The following is a 17,562-nucleotide window of genomic DNA, read 5'->3' as shown; positions in this document are numbered from 1 at the left end:
AAACAGCTAAGAATGAACCTTTTCTGAAATTATTCATAATTCTAAACTTAACTACCTAAGCAAGGAATAATGTTGATACATGTCGTTAAGAGCCTAAGATGATAATTAAATTCAAACATATGCATTTGACAATTCTCCCCTTTCCTTTTGTAGTTGCTTTACACTGAAGCTGTTATGGAGAATTCCTCATCAGGACGGTTCATCCTGAAGGTCTCCGCCTCTGATCCAGACATCGGCACAAATGGACATGTCTCATTCACTCTTCATGGTCCAAATGCAAACAAGTTTAATCTTAACTCCAAAACTGGTAAAATGGATAAATATATTTTGTTTCCTTGACTAACAGAAAGAAGTGTCATTTTTCTACAGAAAGATTAGATATATTCATTTTTTCACTAATACTTTCATATCCAAGTATCCAAAACAACAAACAAGACAATAGATGTTATTCAGAGACATCTGCATGTTAAAGCTTGAGGTTGTTCTTTTTTGTCAGTTGTTCTTGCTTGGTTTGTCTTTCATGTGCCCTGACTGGTTTCAGCGTTTCCTATCTAAACCCATCATGTCCTCAGAATGCCTTATCAGATTACTAAAATCAGAAATGTTTGGAATTATCTTAAAACCCATCCAGGACATGGGGGACTGTGAGGTGTCTTTGGATATAAATCTCTGTTGTCTATGTAGGGTGTTAAGAACAATATAATAAAATGACTTTTTATGACTATACACAAATGTTTTCCAAACCGCTACTGATGCTTAAATGCCCATATTTGAGATGATTTACACCTTTACGTCCTTGGTCACTAATATTTCAGAGTAAATCATGACAGAAACAAGCTTGTGTCGTAAACAGGGGAGCTGTTCACCCTTGCCGTCCTGGACCGGGAGAAGGAAACGGGGTATGACCTGGTCGTCAAGGCAACCGACGGAGGTGGGCGTTCGTGCCAGGCCGACGTTGTGCTCATGGTCCAGGATATGAATGACAACCCGCCGCGGTTCTCCACTGACCACTATGAAGTCACTGTCTTTGATAACACCACGATTAGAACGCCCATTGCAGTCATCTATGCCAAAGACCCAGACACAGGTATTGCCATTACTACATTAAAACACATTTGTCCTTTCGCATGTCCAAGAATTTGTTCTACTGGTATCTGAGAAACTGAACAGAAAGATAAACATTTGCTAAGTGCCTTCTTCGAAGACTCCCATGTCTTAAGATTAAGCAAGAGCACCAGGGAGAGGGAGTTGAGGGGTGTGCTGTGTTTGAACTGAGATTGAAAGCAAGGAACGACTATTAGGGAGTGTTTCACCACACCTGGATATGTGTGAAGACATGTACAGGATTGACTGTAGATTTTGGCCCTGGGCTGTTTTTTCCACAAATACCTTTACTCCATTTGCAGCCTGTAAACACCAACAGCTACAAAATACTTTCAGGTTATTTATACATTCCTCCTTGGCTACATAACCAGGAAAATGCTTTGGTAAACATTTTAATCTCATGTTAATACCATTAAAATCCTTTTCATCACTCAAACGCAGTACATCCATATGCGTTGTATGGGTCCAGTTATGCTTCATGGCAAGTGCCGTGCACGTTCTCAGGCTGCTGTATTCTCACGTTTTCCAGGCATAAACTCAGAGGTGCGCTACTCCCTGCAGGGAGCAGACAGCGGATTTTTTTCTCTGGATGAGATCTCAGGGATACTGCGCCTGGAGCGCTCTCTGGTCGATGAAGCTCGGTCTGTGTTTGAGCTGAGAGTGAAGGCCACAGACCGGGGCCTCCCTCGCCACCTCTTCTCCTTGGCCAAGGTCACTATCCATGTCATCGACCTGAGTGACTACCAGCCTGTGTTCCTGAGTCCCGAGTACACGGCCCAGATACCGGAATCTGTGCCGATTGGGACGGAGGTACTCAGTGTGTCCACCCTCACCACAGATGGCACCGGAAGCGAGCCTGTCCGATACTCCATCATCTCTGGCAACGAGGATGGGAGATTTCAGATTGACCCAGAGAAAGGTAAAGCTGCTTGATTCGCTAATGTGAGATGTTTGCTTACGCAGACTGGTTAGCTTAATTAATTTAATGATAAATGATTCATACTTTTAAAAAATGCATTTATGCATTATCATTATTAAATTGGTTCATCTCATCTCAATAGTATGTTTAAGATGCGTATGCAATGAAATCATATCTAACATGGTTGTATTTGAATGGTGAGCTTTATGCGAGAGGTAAGTTGCAATCCTTAAAAAAACAGCATTGCACAAAGAATTAAAAAAAGATAGGGCTTCCATTACTATGTAGGTCTTTGTCTGCTGTTGGCCTCTTGAGCCAGACTGCATGTGAACTGCTTGTCAGTCTTCAGCGTGAGGATTAGAGAAGGCAGAGAGCACTGGCACTGGGGAGACAGTGTTAACATGCACTTTGGCCACAGAGATCATTTCAGCTTCTTTCATTTTGACTTGTTGGTTCCCTGTTGCTAGAAGCAGCCCCCTTGGTCTCTGATTCCTCAGAGACTTCATCCTACACCATTCTCATTTTGGAATCGAGCTCATTTCTTTACTTGTTACTTGTCAAACAGCTATTAGTCCAGAACATGATAGGACATATGCTTCTGCTCCACTGTTTTATATCAAGAACAAATGCCAGGCTGGAACATCTATCTGTCCATCCAATGGAAGAATCATTTTCTCCTGCAATGTGTGTGGCCTTTAGTGTCTCTAATATATATTAAATAGGCAGTTAGGATATTGCAAAGTAATCACTTTCCAGAATGTGTAATGTTACTCCCATTCAGGTACATGCTTTGGGAGTAAATTGATCTTTATCTTTTACCTGATTTATAAGTTGGTTGACCCTAACCCTAACCCTAACCCTTTATGTAGGGAGGGATTTGGCTTGTATGACTTGACTTGTGTTGTAAGTTTGGTAACTTGAGACTTGATACAGAAAATATAAAACAAGACTTTGGCTTGTGGAGACATGATTCAGGATGCAATTTGGACTAAAGGTGAATGACTTGGTACAGACTCAAAATTCTGTCAATGCTTAATTTGTGTCCCATAATTTTTTATTTCACTTTAATTTGCTTTTTGATACACTACAATAGGCGGACTTTATAGTACACTTTATGCCAGTTTTGAAACAACTTTTAGACAATTTCAGGTATGTTTTTTTTGTGATAAGGCAATTAAAATCTACATTAGGTATACATTACTTATTCATAAATTAAAGCACTTGAAATTTGTACAAATGTACTCCTAAAATATATAATGTAAGATGTTAATGTAGGATGTACTTTTCATAATGACATACAGTTTTACAAAAAACTATAATTGAAAAAGAAATTCTGAAACCACATTTGGATTCAGCATGCAAAAATGCATAATAAACAGGTTCTTTTTGCACAAAGCAAAATCGTTGACCAGTATTTTTCTACAAGATCCTGGATTGAAAAAAAAAAATCTGTGAGCACTGATCTACTCATCTGCCGTATCATGAAAACTTCTCCAGTTTTCATTCAGGTTCATTTATAGTTATTTAAGTGTGAGTATGACAGATGGAAATCATATTTGTGTACCAAGAGTAATCTAATGCTAGGGTGAAAGCAGCATGCAACATAAAAACGCAGTCTCAACAAATTTGTAGCACACACAAACCCACCATTGATGACTTCTGACTTCACTGGGTGGGTAACAGACTCTTTGGAACCTTGCCTAATTTAACATTGCAGACTTGATTATTAGCACAGACTTGGCTCATTTGCACACAGGTGCAGGCTTGTCTTGGTTCGACAAGCTTGATCCTGTGCCACATTGCTTCAGTCTTGACTCGAGGTACTCCCACCTCTAAAATAAAATTTACTTTAGTCATCCTTTATGTTTTTAACCCTGTATCGTACAGAATTTGCACTTTTTAGCATAATTAGCCATGAACTAAGATTGTTGTATTTTGCTGAACTCAGACACAGTTTCAGGGTTTAAAATGATGATAAAGTGATTACTGTGGTCAAAAGCAATCAAAGTAATGATGTTACTGTGATATCCATAGAAGATTTGAACAAAAATATTCACAAGTCACAGCCTCTGTAAGAGAAACGAAACCCACTGAGCATGCTCTGATCATGCAGCTGTTTGGTGTCTGAGTGATGGTGCAGGGTCTGAACCAAAGGGCTGCGTGTGGGCAGACTACAGCTCCTGTGGTGTTACAAACCTTTATGTTCTGTACGTGACCTAAAGTGAGTGAGTGAATGTACATGATCTAGAGTTAAGTTTGTCCAGTTAATATATACTAACTTAGGGTGACCAGATCTGACATGGTGAAAAAGAGGACACCTCAGCAGGAGGGGGGAGGGTGTATATGGGGGTGAGGGGTGTGGGGTGTGTGGTGTCTGAAAATGTTTGCCTTCACAACTCCCTTTTCTCACTCAGACCACAACACAATTCAATAGTCACTATCTTGTATGGCAGTCATAATGTGTTTTAAGCCCAGTAAATCTCCAAGTTTGCCACACAAACGTCTACATTAGTTACTGATACTGGATCATTTATGATATTATTCAATGCATATTGGTATCATGATATCAATATTTCGTAAAAAAAAAATGGTTATTATCAATACTGAAACATCATGACACCTGTATGACATAGCATATGAATGTGTGTGAAATTAAATAATAATTAAAAGATGGTCAGTTGTGTAAATTAAAATCCATTTAATATTTAGGTGCTGGGTCTGTGTTGGTATGTTACATTACCTAGCTACAGTATCCCCTGTTATTAGCATTTCTATGCTTTCACATAATGTGCATAGAAATGATATGGAAAATGGGTCTTATATGAGGTATGGGTCTTATATGACGTTTTGGTCTTACATGAAGTATGGGTCTTACATGAGATATGGGTCCTATATGAGGTGTGGGTCTTATATGAGGTATGGGTAGATTTGACAATAGTTATTCCCCTGAAATGATGTTTGATAACAGACTGAATCTTGTATTGGTGCAAGGGTTTGACTACATGCTTATTACACTGCAATGACTGTCATTTTTTTCTTGAATGATCCATTTGTTGCCATAACACCCAGTTCTAACTACTGAACAAAGTATTTCAGGAATTCAGTATATTTTTGAAGATGCTATGACATTGACCATTTTTTATTCCCAGACTGGGGTTCCTCTGACTTACATGAAATATAATCCATGTATAGAAATGCTTGAAAAGAATCACACCTTTATTTACAGAAGGAGGAATGTGAACATGTTGTAATATAACAGCTGAGCACTGGACCAAAGCCTTGAACCCGTAATCTTTAAAATGAATTAAAAAGACAGGAGAGAGCAGTTCATCACTTGATGAAAGCTGGATTCTTGGGACAAGCAGGAATGTAGGTACTTGTGTGAGTTTTAGCCATCCAATTTTAGAACTCAATAACTCAGCCTGAACCTAGCAACACATGGTTCACTGCAGAGGAATTAAGAAAAATGATACCTAATGAATATTTCTCTTGATATTGAACTTTACTGTTCAGTTGAATGCATTATTCAGTAAAGACCCATATTGAAATAAATCAATAAATCTCTGGCCAAAAAAGAAAAAAAAACTATGAAATGGGCCTATATTATGTTTGGTTGTTATTTTAACGTTGGTTTTTTAAATGAAATATAAGTCCTTACAATTTTTACTTATTGAAAGACTTTTCTGGCTAATAAACTAAACAAGTAAGTGTCAAGAATTCAAAGCAGCCATAAACTGAGTTGGTTATTAAATAAGGAATCAGGAAACAAGCCCAAACTGCAGGGCTGCAATCATATTGTGTTGTTTCGTACTTTCATGAAAGTCAAGCTTGTACATTCTTTCCTTAGATTTCTCAAACTTAGATCACCTCATAACTCATGTTCTTGCCAGGAAGGTTAACTAAGCGTGTCCTTCAGCCATGTTCATTCTGACCAGGACATTCGCACAATAGATTTGCACTTAAAAAGTTCTATCCTATGATTGCTTTAATCCAAGAGAACTAGCCAGTGGATTTTTGTTTTTTTTCCCAAGCAAACATGACACTCTCTTTCCTTCTGGCACAAAGTGGTCAGCCAGGAACGGCTGTGATGTTGTCGTCTCGTGCCGCAGGTGTCCTGTGGGTGAATGCTGCGCTGGACTTTGAGCTGTGCCGCGAATATTACCTGTCAGTGGAGGGGATGCGAGAGAAGGCGACGACGGCAGACATAGCCATGGTTATTATCAACATCACTGACGTTAACGACAACTCACCCGTCTTCGGCCGCAGCGACTACAGCGCCGAAATCGCAGAGGATATCTTGCCTGGAGACACGGTGATGCAGGTATTGCTAGTGTGCTCTCTCACCTGTCACTGCCGTCCCCACGATAACACTATCCAGGAGTCCAGCTTCCTGGACCGATCCACCCTTCTCATATGTGTTTGGATACAGTGACGGTTGGAATCACCCAGAAATGCTCAGCTAGTCAGTAAAAACCTTTATGCCTAATGTTTACCTCAGTTGTAATAGATATCACTCAATTTTGTTCAAACCGTTTGAGCAGTCTGTGAAGCACAAAGAAGCCAATGATCTGAGAGCGGAATTTAGTACATACAGTAATACATTTAGAATGTATCAGTACTTATTTTAGGGTAAACTCAGGCCAATGACATTTAAAGACCTTTCATTGCACAGCACTGTATTGTATTATACTGTATGTATTGCAGTGTAAAGTTGACTGTGATGTGTGCTTCTGTGGCCTAGACAGTAATGTTTGTGCAGGAATGTGGAGTTTGCATTACTGTAATCAGTGGGTAAGAGACTGTGCTGTGCAATGGTGTGTTTGGGCTCATGCATCCTATCCAATCACAACAGTGATTTTAGAGAGAAGTTTTTTTTTTTGTTGCCTGGATTAGGTGCTGACAATCAAGACAACACAGTTGTGACAATTCCTCTCCCTTCTGACGTTCTCTCTTTCTCATCGTCCCTCTTCCTCTTCCTCCCACCCTTAGGTGACAGCGGTCGACCGCGACGGGCCGCCGAACGACCTCATCCACTACTCCATCGTGAGTGGCGACCCACAGCAGCAATTCACCATCGATCGCCGCTCCGGCCACATCACAGTGCGCTCTGCGCTGGACAGGGAAGAGGTGAGAAAGTTCTCCCCCAAGAGGCAGGGTGAGCCCGTACCCTGACGCACCTCTCCTCCCTCTGCAAGCACAGGCCTGTCCTTTATGGTTTCAGTTGCCTGAATCATCGCAGAAGAAACGGTGCGCACGTCTTTGTCCACGGCTGAACATGCGTCAGAGCATGGTGCTAATACACCTGACACGTCTCTTTCAGACAACGCACTACTCGCTAACCGTACAGGCCGCCGACGAGGGCCTGTCCCCCCTGTCCTCAGCTGTCCAGGTTACGGTGACGGTGTCTGATGTCAACGACAACCCCCCTGTGTTCACCCAGACCACCCACAACCTTGTCCTGCAGGTAATGGGGAGGAGCAGGGTTGCTTCTTTGTCCCGAGTTAATCCTGGTCCACAACTCTGCTCAAACATGTCGAATCACTAAACAGCATCCCGCGGGCCAGAGAGCCATCCTTAATACAGCTATGGATTCGCTCCCGTGCCATTTTGCCTGCAGTGGTATTTGCTGTGGCAGTTTAACTCTTTGAACTCGGCCGAGATCATCTCCCCTAATTACTGTGCTACCTCTGCTGACTTGGAAAGCCTTTTTATAGCCAATTTTACCTCCACCCAAGGTGTCTTTCATGCGGTCAGACCGTTTGGCACAATGGACGTGGTCAGTGAAGACTCGGCTTATCCTTGCCAGCGGAGCACTCTGTTTTAATTACCTGCTCCAGTTGTGTCAGCTTAGACAATGCGGGCGGAGGCGAGGTGTGCTCGCTGGGACCAAGCTGCAGGAACTGTGATGTGAATAGGCTCCTCCGTCTGCTCGAGCCAAGTAGCTGGAGTTGGGCCAGTCCTTCAGCTTCAACTGTGGTTATATCTTTGTTCTGGAAGAATCTGGCTTTGGCAAGCAGCCCAGTAGTCCGTTATTGATCTGGGAATGGCTAAAAACACGCAGCCTCAACAAATTGATTGTTGTTACTCCCTTTATCATATTTGTTTCTACTGTTTTGAACTGGAAAAGGTCAATTTCATTCGCATCTCCTTTGCTTCCTGTTTTCTGACAGGAAGGGGAGGATGTTGGCAGTGGTATTCTTCAGCTGTCGGTCAGGGACAGGGACACGCCCCCAAACGGCCCTCCCTTCTCTTACCACATCGTGTCAGGAAATGAAGGCAAACATTTCTACGTGGACCAGGGGGGACTGCTGTCCCTCTCCTCCCCACTAGGAAAGAGAGGAAAGCCTCAACACCTACTCAAAATTCAGGTGAAAGACCACGCATTATCTCAGGGTTAAGAATACAATAGATATAGGAATTTTATGTTTCAATTTTATGTTTTATGTTTATGTTTTTCAGTTCAAATGAAATGATATGTGCTGAATACATTTATTACTGAAAGTAATAAATACCTTACCTTGTAAATACCTTGTAAAATCGAAGTAAAGTAGTTTTTTTAAAAACAGAGGCTTATTGTTACAAAGCAAATTAGTTCATAGTTTCAAATCTTTAAAAGCTGTGAAATCAACTTTGTGATGTATGAATATCTCAATAGGTCACTGACAATGGCCACCCCCCGCTGTCATCCATATGTGTGGTTAAAATCAACGTCACTGAGGAGAGCAAGTATCCTCCTACGGTGGCCCCACTGGAGGTCTACATAACTACGACTGAGGAGAACTTCCCCAGACGAGTAATTGGTAAGATCCATGCTTCCGACCAGGACCCCAAGGACATCTTGTCCTACATGCTGGATTCGAACCACGGGGGCCTGTTCTCCGTGGACTCTGCCGATGGGAAGGTGGTGGCAGAACAGCCTCTTCGACCTGGCCTGTACTCTCTCAACGTGAGTGTGTCCGACGGCAAGTTCAAGGTGTGGGCCACCGTGCGGGTCCATGTGTGGGCAGCATCCCAAAAGGCCCTGGACCAGGGTTTCACCCTGCAGCTGGCCGGCCTGTCTGCCGAGGAGTTCGTGGCCGACCACTGGCGGGGCCTGCAACGCAGCCTGGGTGCTGAGCTGAACGTGCCTAGGCAGGAGCTGCACATCGCTAGCCTGCAGCAGAAGCCTGGCCCCACCGGGACCCTTGAGGTGCTCCTGGTGCGCAGGACCCAAGATGGATCAGTGCGGCCTGTAGCCAGCCAGCGTCTGGCCACGGCACTGGCTGACGTGGAGGACGTCCTGGGTCTGAGCGTGCTCAGGGTGCACCACAGCAGCTGCGTTGGGGTCGGCTGCCCTCCCCGGGGCTGCAGGAACTCGGTGTTGATGAAGGAGGAGAGAGTGAGCCATTACGGCACTGCGCGGGCGAGCTTCATCACCCCTCAGCACAGCTGGGAGAGCGTCTGTTCCTGCAACGGTAGGTGTCTGTTCCTGCAACGGTATACTCAATGTTATCCTACAGCCAAACGTGTTTTGGTGGGAACATTGGGCTAGCGTTAGAAGCATTTCTCACTTAACTATGGGGCAATTATCAGTTTGTACCACTTGTGCCACTAACCCAGTTTTGTACTCTATTTTAGAATCTGCTGTGAGATTCGATGGACATGGTTATCTGAAGTACCTTTATCGAACAGAGCAGGAAAAAGAGAGTTTCCATCTTTCTCTCCGAATCAAGACATCTGATGCTGAATGCACAGTGATGACCACAAATGCAACTGACTGGGGATCACTGCAGGTACAACAGCTCATTATCTACAACTGGCACAAATACCAGGTCCTGTACAGACCTGTGACAAATCTAACAGAAAACTTGGCAGGGGTGAAATCAATATGTACTGACGGCAATGCAATGAAATAATACAGCAAAAAGAATATGTCTTTGAGATGTGCTAGCTTACCAGTTAGGTCTTTGTGTATTCTCTCTCTCTCTATTAATTCTCTTAATGATTGGGTGGAAATCAGATCTTGGGAATCTTCTAAAGAGCATTCTCATGCAGTCTAGAGTGTCTTAATCACTCGAGTAAGCATCTGACTTGATCAATGTTGTGATAAATGCAGACAGAATTTTCCTTTCCTGACATTCTTTTGAAGGTTCGACGAGGACACTTGCTCTGTCTGAACTAGATTTATCTACAAACCCACATAGTGTTTGGAGATTGAATCGCATGTAGCAAAGTCAGCTTGCAGGTGCCACACAAGAAATTGTACATTCAGAATAATCTGCATGACTCTTAAGTAGCTGGGTAGGCAAAAGACATTTACAATCAAAATCAAAATACTGCCTGCTCTTTAAAGACTTCTCCCACAAGAGTCTTCGATTTTCCATTGTAACAGAATATTCAAAAGAGTGACATAAATCATCAGAAGGGTCATCTCTACATTTCCAGATTTACCCAATGGTTTTAATTTTGGCATACCAGCCTGTATTATTGTCAGAAAAAAGGCTTCCAAATGAATAATGAAACCTGGTTAGCTAAAAAATGGTCTCACACATGCATATACGCTTTTGTCTTCATGGAGAGGCTGACAGGACGCATGATACAGTTTGTCTTTCTTTATGGTGGTAATGTTCTACTGCACCAATTATCCATTCATATGGATTAATTTGAACCAAACTCTCAGAAGGCAGAATCAAGACAAGATGACTCATCAATTATGCAGCAATACTTTTCTGAAAACTGATAACTACCATCTTAACATTATTAAAGGAAAGAAGTGTCCTGATCAGACACAAAGTAGGAAATGGGTGTCCTTAAATGACAAGAGTGAGAAAAACAAGCGTTAATTGGGAAAATATTGATGACTTTTTCCTGCTAAAATTGAACAGTGCAGTTCAGGTGTGTCTAGTTGTCACATACTCCTGAGGCCCTAAATAAAAAAAAGAAAGATGCTTTAGATTCTTTGATCTAATTAGCAGGGGTGGAAAGTAACTAAATACATTTACTCACACTACTGTAATTGAGTACTTTTTATGAGTAATTTATAACTTTCTGAGTAGTTTTTGAAATATGTAATTTTTACTTTTACTTGATTACATTTTGACCCAAGTCAAATTTTGAACGCCCTCACATTACTGAGTAAAAAAATAATGATGGTGAAAAATTAAATGCGGGCAGAAATTTAAACTTCTGAGTCCCAGAACTGAAGGCCAATTGCGTGGCCTTGCCTTGCGTGCGCCCTTTCCATTGTCTCATATTCAGGTCGTAATCTGGTGCACTTTTTTTCCAAAAGGATGAGATTGTTCTCTCTTTAAATGTTCTATCTATCAGGTTCTGTGGGATTCTGTGGACATTTTATTGTGAAAAGTGGAATCCTGTGGGCACTGTATTTTGAATAGTTGGATCCTGTGAGCACTTACTTTTAAATTGTGGGATCCTATGAGCATTTTTTAATTTTTGATGTGGGATCCTGTGGGCATTTTATTGTGAGTAGTGGAATCCTGTTGCATTTTAGTTTGATTTGTGGCATCTTGTGGGCACTTAATTTTGTGTGCACTTTGTTTTTTGAATAATTTGTCATTTCAATTTCTTTATTCTTATCATAGTGTTGACTGTTGGACAATAGGATGCAAATTGTTTGCATTTTATGGTACAGGTTGTGACTGTCCTTGTGCTGTGAGGAAGTATGTTCCTGAGCCCAGCTGATCTTTTTGCGTGTGGAAGTGTGGATGTGCACTTTAATACGTTTTGAAATCGATTAAAACAACTTGTGCTGAATTTGGTTCATGATTCATCCATGCATTAAATAACTGAAAGTAACTAAGTAACTTTTACTCAAATTACATTTTAAATGAAGTAATTTTGTACTTTTACTTGAGTAAATTTTGAGATGGGTAATTTTACTTTTACTCTGAGTAGATTTTAGGCATAGTAATGATACTTTTACTCAATTACAATTTTTCAGTACTCTTTCCACCTCTGCTAATTAGATGCTTGATCTCAGCAGAAAGGTCAAATCATATTATGTTTTCTAATGACAAATTTATTCTGCTTCTGTGCAATTGAGCAGATAAAGGATCATTTTATACATCAGCACATGCTAAAAGCGTTCTCATTTTGAGCTTCTAAACCTTTAGCAAGGGCCAGTTGGTTGTATAGATGTAGCTACTGTTCACAATAACTTTGAGGTTCAATAGATTTGGACTCTGGACTGCTGAGCAGTGAACTGGTCATTTAACGTACAGCAAACTCTCAGAAGGCTCTGCCACAGGAAATAATTGGCTTGCACGAAGGTGATCATGATTATTATATTCAGATGTCTGCACTGAAATCTGTCTAAATTACAGGCACTTCAGCTAATTCATTAATTTAGAACAAATTTGTGGTCCAGGTTACAAGTGCTTGATGATGCTAAATTTGTTCTGGAAATTCCACAAGCAGTTGTACATATTGACTGTAAAAGTGATCATTTATTAATGATTTCAAGTATCTGTGTTTCAGCACATTGCTATATGTGTGATTTTTATAAATTTTTTTTATCCTGCTTGTATCTGTCCAGCTGGTGGATCGGGAGCTACTTTTCCATTATGGATGTGGGAACTCGCTCCAGGGAAGCCTGCAGGTGAAGGGCTACCCGGTCGCCGACGGCCACTGGCACCACGTTGCTCTGGAGGTCAATGGGACAGCGTTGAGGCTCACTGTCGATGGATTGCACTCCAGCCTTTTGGAGTTGCCGGAGCCATGCAGGCTGACTGAGGACCGTGGGTCCCTTCTGCTGGCCAACGCTGGGACCAACACCACCGCTCTGGGCTTCAAAGGCTGCATGGACGGTCTGGAGTTTAACGGGCAGCCGCTGAGGAGAGAGGCGGCCTCTCCGCATCCGGGCCGGCAGGGAAACAGGATCTTCGGCATGTTCCAGTGCTGCTCGGACGATGGCTGTGGCAGTAACCCGTGTGAGAATGGAGGGACTTGTGAGGAGAACTTCACTGGAGGTAAGGGTTAAGAGCACAATACAGTGATGAGTATGTACTGTATGCCATATCAAATCATAACTAGCATTAGTGGAGAATAAATTAACAGTAAGCTCAGTTTAGATGCTGTATAGTGCTAAATGCCTGCAGTGATGACAGTTTAGGGTTACATGCATTTTTATTATTAAAAGAGCTGTATTACTGTATTACTGGAATATGGTTTCCCAAGCATGTCTGATTAGGATCCTTCAGCTTCAGATCAGGTAGCAAAGATGTTATTGTTTGCACTTATTATGAAGTAAAAAAGAAATGTTACACATTTTCAAGTCACCTTGACGTTTTGTGATTATTCAGATTTATTTGTTTCATCCTCCATATCCTATTTGTGTTGCATCACTCATATTTTCTGTTCATCGGTAACCTTAAGTTGAATTTTCTATATTTCTAATTTTATGCAGAAATACTAGTCACTGCAATAAAAATTATGCAAATTAAAGAGTTAGGGAGATAATAACCCTTCGTGTTTAGAGTCAAAAGATCTGCAAATGGGGCACTGGGCCTAGTGGTTTCCAGTGGTTTTCATCTCCTCCCAAGTCTCTGTTGGCATGCCAGTGTCAGGATGGCAGCTTCCTTGTCTGGGTGGCAGATGTGATGTTTATTTTGTTTGATCTGCAGAGTTCCGCTGTAGCTGCCCGTCACTGTTTTTTGGAGCGCGTTGTGAGCTGGAAAACAACCCGTGTACATCCCAACCGTGTGCTCATGGTCTGCTGTGTGTGCCAAAGTTCGAAGGTTACATGTGCAACTGCCCCGAACAGACTGCTGGGAGCAGGTAAGGCTGACATGCTTCTGTGCTGCCCTTTTCAAAGTCGTGTATGATTCATTTTCTGGGTGAGGGCACTGGAGGTTTGGGAGGACAGTGGGAATTAAGGCTTTGCTTTTTGTTGCTAACCTGATACAATGCAGACGGCGTATGGTGACTGTACTCTTCACTTTTAAATGTATTATTATATCATGATTTGGCCTATGCCTGACGTCTTAACTCAGTAGTTCTCCTGTTCCTTTTCCCTGCTGTATTCATGCAGATGTTCGAGCGATGCCTGTTCTCCAAATCCCTGTCCCAGTGGATTTGGCTGTAAAATGGCAGAGGGCACAATCCATTGTGACCCTTTGTCTCAACGTTCGAGACCCATTGGCTACGTAGAGATTGCCGAGATCTGCGCAGGTGTGCTGGGGGTCATCTTGCTGGTCGCCATTTTCGTGTGCGTACGAAAACGTTACGTCAGCCACAAGAAGCACAAGCCGATCTGCGTACAGGACTCCAACGGCTACTTCCCAACGGGTCTGACCAAGAGCATGATGCGTGATGGGGGGGGCAGTCCCCCCATGGAAATGAGCACCCTGATCGGTGTGGGGAATGATCTGGACCACAGCCCGTTCCGCTCTTTGAAGCCTCGTGAACAGAGAGAGCTGGCCCAGATGGGTGCGCGGCCCCAGAAGGCTCAGGGCCCAGTGGTGTGCAGTGTGGCCCCTAACCTTCCTGCTCCTGCTTCCTCCATCTCTGATAATGAATCCATTCTGAAAGCCCAATGGGAGCCAGAATTTGAAGGTGAGCCTCTAAGCTGCTAAAATTCACTGGGTTGTGTGGAGAGATGTGGAGAGATGACTGGAGATTGAACTTCATAACATCCTGAGCATTAAACACTTTTCTGTCACCGTCTTCAGATCTGGTATAAATAGGCATTGGAGATTCAAGGTCTCCTTTTATTTCTTCCTTACTATTTTATTTGGACTAATTAATGAGATGATGAGTCACTGATTAATTAAATCTATCCTCTGTTTACATTTACTGGCTAATTATTAAGTTTTTTTTAATGGATGTTCTGTGTATTAGAGATCAATGTATTCCTCTCCTCTATGTTTGCAGTATACCCTGCTGATCCGGACTATTTCGGGCGGCCACCTGTGCAGGAGTTCCCTCAGTTTGACATCGTTGAGAGCACCTACCCGACCATGTCCTCTGTAGACTCCCGCCGGAACTCTCGCTTTGGGGGTTTCCCGTTCCCACTGGATCGTGCCGATCGACGCGCCCCCCTGCCGCCCTGCTACAGCAGCCAGAACCTGGACGACTTCCTGGGGCCCGACGGCCTGCCCTTGCCCACCTCACAGTGCCCCAACGAGTACACGGCCATCAGCTACTACCCGACCAAGCACGCGCGCAGCATGGACAACGTGTCGGCGGGTTTCAAGCGCTTGAGCGTTCGCCTGAGCGTCGCCCAGCCGTCGTACGCAGACTGCGGCTCCTCCACCCACACGGCCCCGCCGTCCAACCGCGCCTCCCGCAGCCGCGTCGACTCCGACCTGGTGGAGAGTGACTACGGCAGCTGCGAGGAGGTCATGTTCTAGGCTGCCCCAGGACGACACGCCGGCAACCTATCTGTGAGCACCGGGAGCACCATCAGGACCGATGTTCAAGAGGAGAAGTGTGTTTAGTGGATTTTACGAAGTTTATCAACAGAGGGAAAAGCTACAGGAGAACTAGAATCCCTAAGACTGAACAGTATTACTCTTCATTGTCAAGCAGGCATTAAGATGCCTGACTCTAGTTCCGCCATTGTTTCATGAATAGAAAATTGATGAGTAAGTGTGGTTAATAATGATGTTATTATACACACGGGTTGAGACGATGCTATCTGAGCAGAGTGGTGGTGGAGTTTCCATTCCTCACTTTGTGAGTGTCACTTTGTGATTGTTGTTTACAGTTTGTCTTCATGTGCTGTTGTGTTTGTTGCATGTTCTTATCAGTAACATTTAGCTCATGCTGCCCCCTATGCCCCTGAGTGTTGTCATTTTAGCCACCCTACACACCTGCAGAGAGAGTGAGTGAGTGAGAGAGAGAGAGAGAGTGAGAGAGAGAGAGAGAGAGAGAGAGAGAGAGAGAGAGAGAGAGAGAGAGAGAGAAAGTGCAGTACATTCAAGTGCAGATTGAAAAAATATACCAAAATAACATTTTTTCTGTTTTTCTACATGAAAGCTTTTTAAGGAGATAATGGTTTGAGGATACAAACCAAGCCAAAAGCATGTTTTAGTGTATGACACATGTAAATACTATAACTAGCAGACAAGAAACTTTAAATAAAGACAAAAACATCAAATTTTCTAACACATCAACTAAAGAAGGAGCCATCAAGTAAAATGTATGAATATTAGATTACTTAGTGTGCCCTTAGTGCTAAATGCTTGGTGTCCAGAGAACCCAACCAGGAACCCAGCACTAATTTGATATTGGGAGAGTACGATTCTATCTGTCGGTCAGATGTCTGCTTGGTCAGACATCTTTCTTCTGAATGTGTTGAAATACTGGACAATGCTTTGTGGCTGGTAGATCAGAACAATGTGGTTTTGGGCTTTATGGATATCAGAGGATGCATGAGCTTGCCTTCCCCTGTATTGAGAAGACACCCTCTACCTTGGGGAGTGGCCAGACTGCTGAACTGTGAGGTGAATCAAAATCCGAGGACAGCATTGTAGATTTATTAAGACTGAAGCTGAGGCTGGTCCTTTGCTGCTTACATCTAGAATGCTGATAGTAAAGATATATTATATATAAAGAATAGGGTCAAAACAGTCAGTCTTTAGGTGACATATACATTGTAAAATATATTTTCACAAGCATGTAAGTAATGTGTATTGCAGTGTTTTGTGAATAGTAAATGGTTAGATGCAGTATTTTTATGAATGTGAACTCATGCACTGTTTTATTTTCTATTATAGCAAGTGTGTTTGAAGAACTAAATGAACAAAATCCATAAAATTACAGTGAGGCAATGTAAAATTATATGCAAACCATAATGGTTACGTTATGTTTCCTGTCTAACACACATAATACATTTCTGTTAAATGAACCCTGCAAACTAATTGTTAAAATGTGGAAGTTTAGCATAGACCATGTAATGGTTTGTATAGTCCCGCAAAAAGGTGGTATTTCACAGTTCTGTCAATTGCTATTACTTCATCTTCGTTACTGTTGTGGTACGTTGTTTATGGACAAGTCCTTACTGGCGTGTTTACACTTGAAATGCCCTGAGTAGGGATTTGCACAACAGCACAGCTATTAAACAGCAGGACAGCTAGTTTTAGGCTTTTGTAATGAGGGATTTGTAGTCAAGCTGTACACATACGGGTCCACGCTCAGGGCTGAGCCACTGAAGCAATTGCATGTGCTGTCCCTCTGTTATCAACTGTTGAGTCATCGTGGAGACTAGTGCTTTGTGTTTGGACCTGAAATCAATGTTGTAGTCTTCTTGTGTGGTGCAGCTGTTTGAAGTATTTCTGGGGACTGCGGACGCTCACGGCTTCTCTGGGCACTGTCGCTTAGTTTGACCACGTGAGTGTTGTATGTACAGTGAATGCAGTGGTCCAGTGAGTTCAAGAAAGAATGTATCTTTTATTTTCAAAATTCAATATGGGACAAATCCCATGTTTGTTTTAAATCTGTTCCTCTGTGAGAGAATCGTTTTTTATTTTAAATTTCATCATCACTGTTGAAAATATGAAAATGTACAATAGAAATAAAAGTACATGGAAATAATTGTT

The 17,562-nt window shown here is 42.5% G+C and overlaps 1 protein-coding gene across 1 annotated transcript in view; it reads left to right on the top strand.

Annotated features, from left to right (window-relative positions):
- fat2 (FAT atypical cadherin 2) overlaps nt 1–17,562 on the top strand; it is a 35,250-nt gene extending 17,688 nt beyond the window's left edge. The window contains exons 12-24 of the mRNA XM_077021874.1: nt 154–307; nt 854–1,087; nt 1,634–2,023; nt 6,133–6,344; nt 7,013–7,150; nt 7,344–7,487; nt 8,194–8,391; nt 8,679–9,477; nt 9,641–9,795; nt 12,558–12,990; nt 13,645–13,798; nt 14,052–14,575; nt 14,894–17,562. Coding sequence (XP_076877989.1) covers nt 154–307; nt 854–1,087; nt 1,634–2,023; nt 6,133–6,344; nt 7,013–7,150; nt 7,344–7,487; nt 8,194–8,391; nt 8,679–9,477; nt 9,641–9,795; nt 12,558–12,990; nt 13,645–13,798; nt 14,052–14,575; nt 14,894–15,372 — 4,014 coding nt within the window. The 3' untranslated portion in view covers nt 15,373–17,562. The remainder of the gene's footprint in view (nt 1–153; nt 308–853; nt 1,088–1,633; nt 2,024–6,132; nt 6,345–7,012; nt 7,151–7,343; nt 7,488–8,193; nt 8,392–8,678; nt 9,478–9,640; nt 9,796–12,557; nt 12,991–13,644; nt 13,799–14,051; nt 14,576–14,893) is intronic.

The sequence above is a fragment of the Brachyhypopomus gauderio genome, chromosome 11 (genome assembly GCF_052324685.1).
Source record: "Brachyhypopomus gauderio isolate BG-103 chromosome 11, BGAUD_0.2, whole genome shotgun sequence".
NCBI lineage: Eukaryota > Metazoa > Chordata > Actinopteri > Gymnotiformes > Hypopomidae > Brachyhypopomus > Brachyhypopomus gauderio.
Note: the sequence above shows the minus strand (reverse complement) of the source record. Positions and strands in the feature narration are given on the sequence as shown.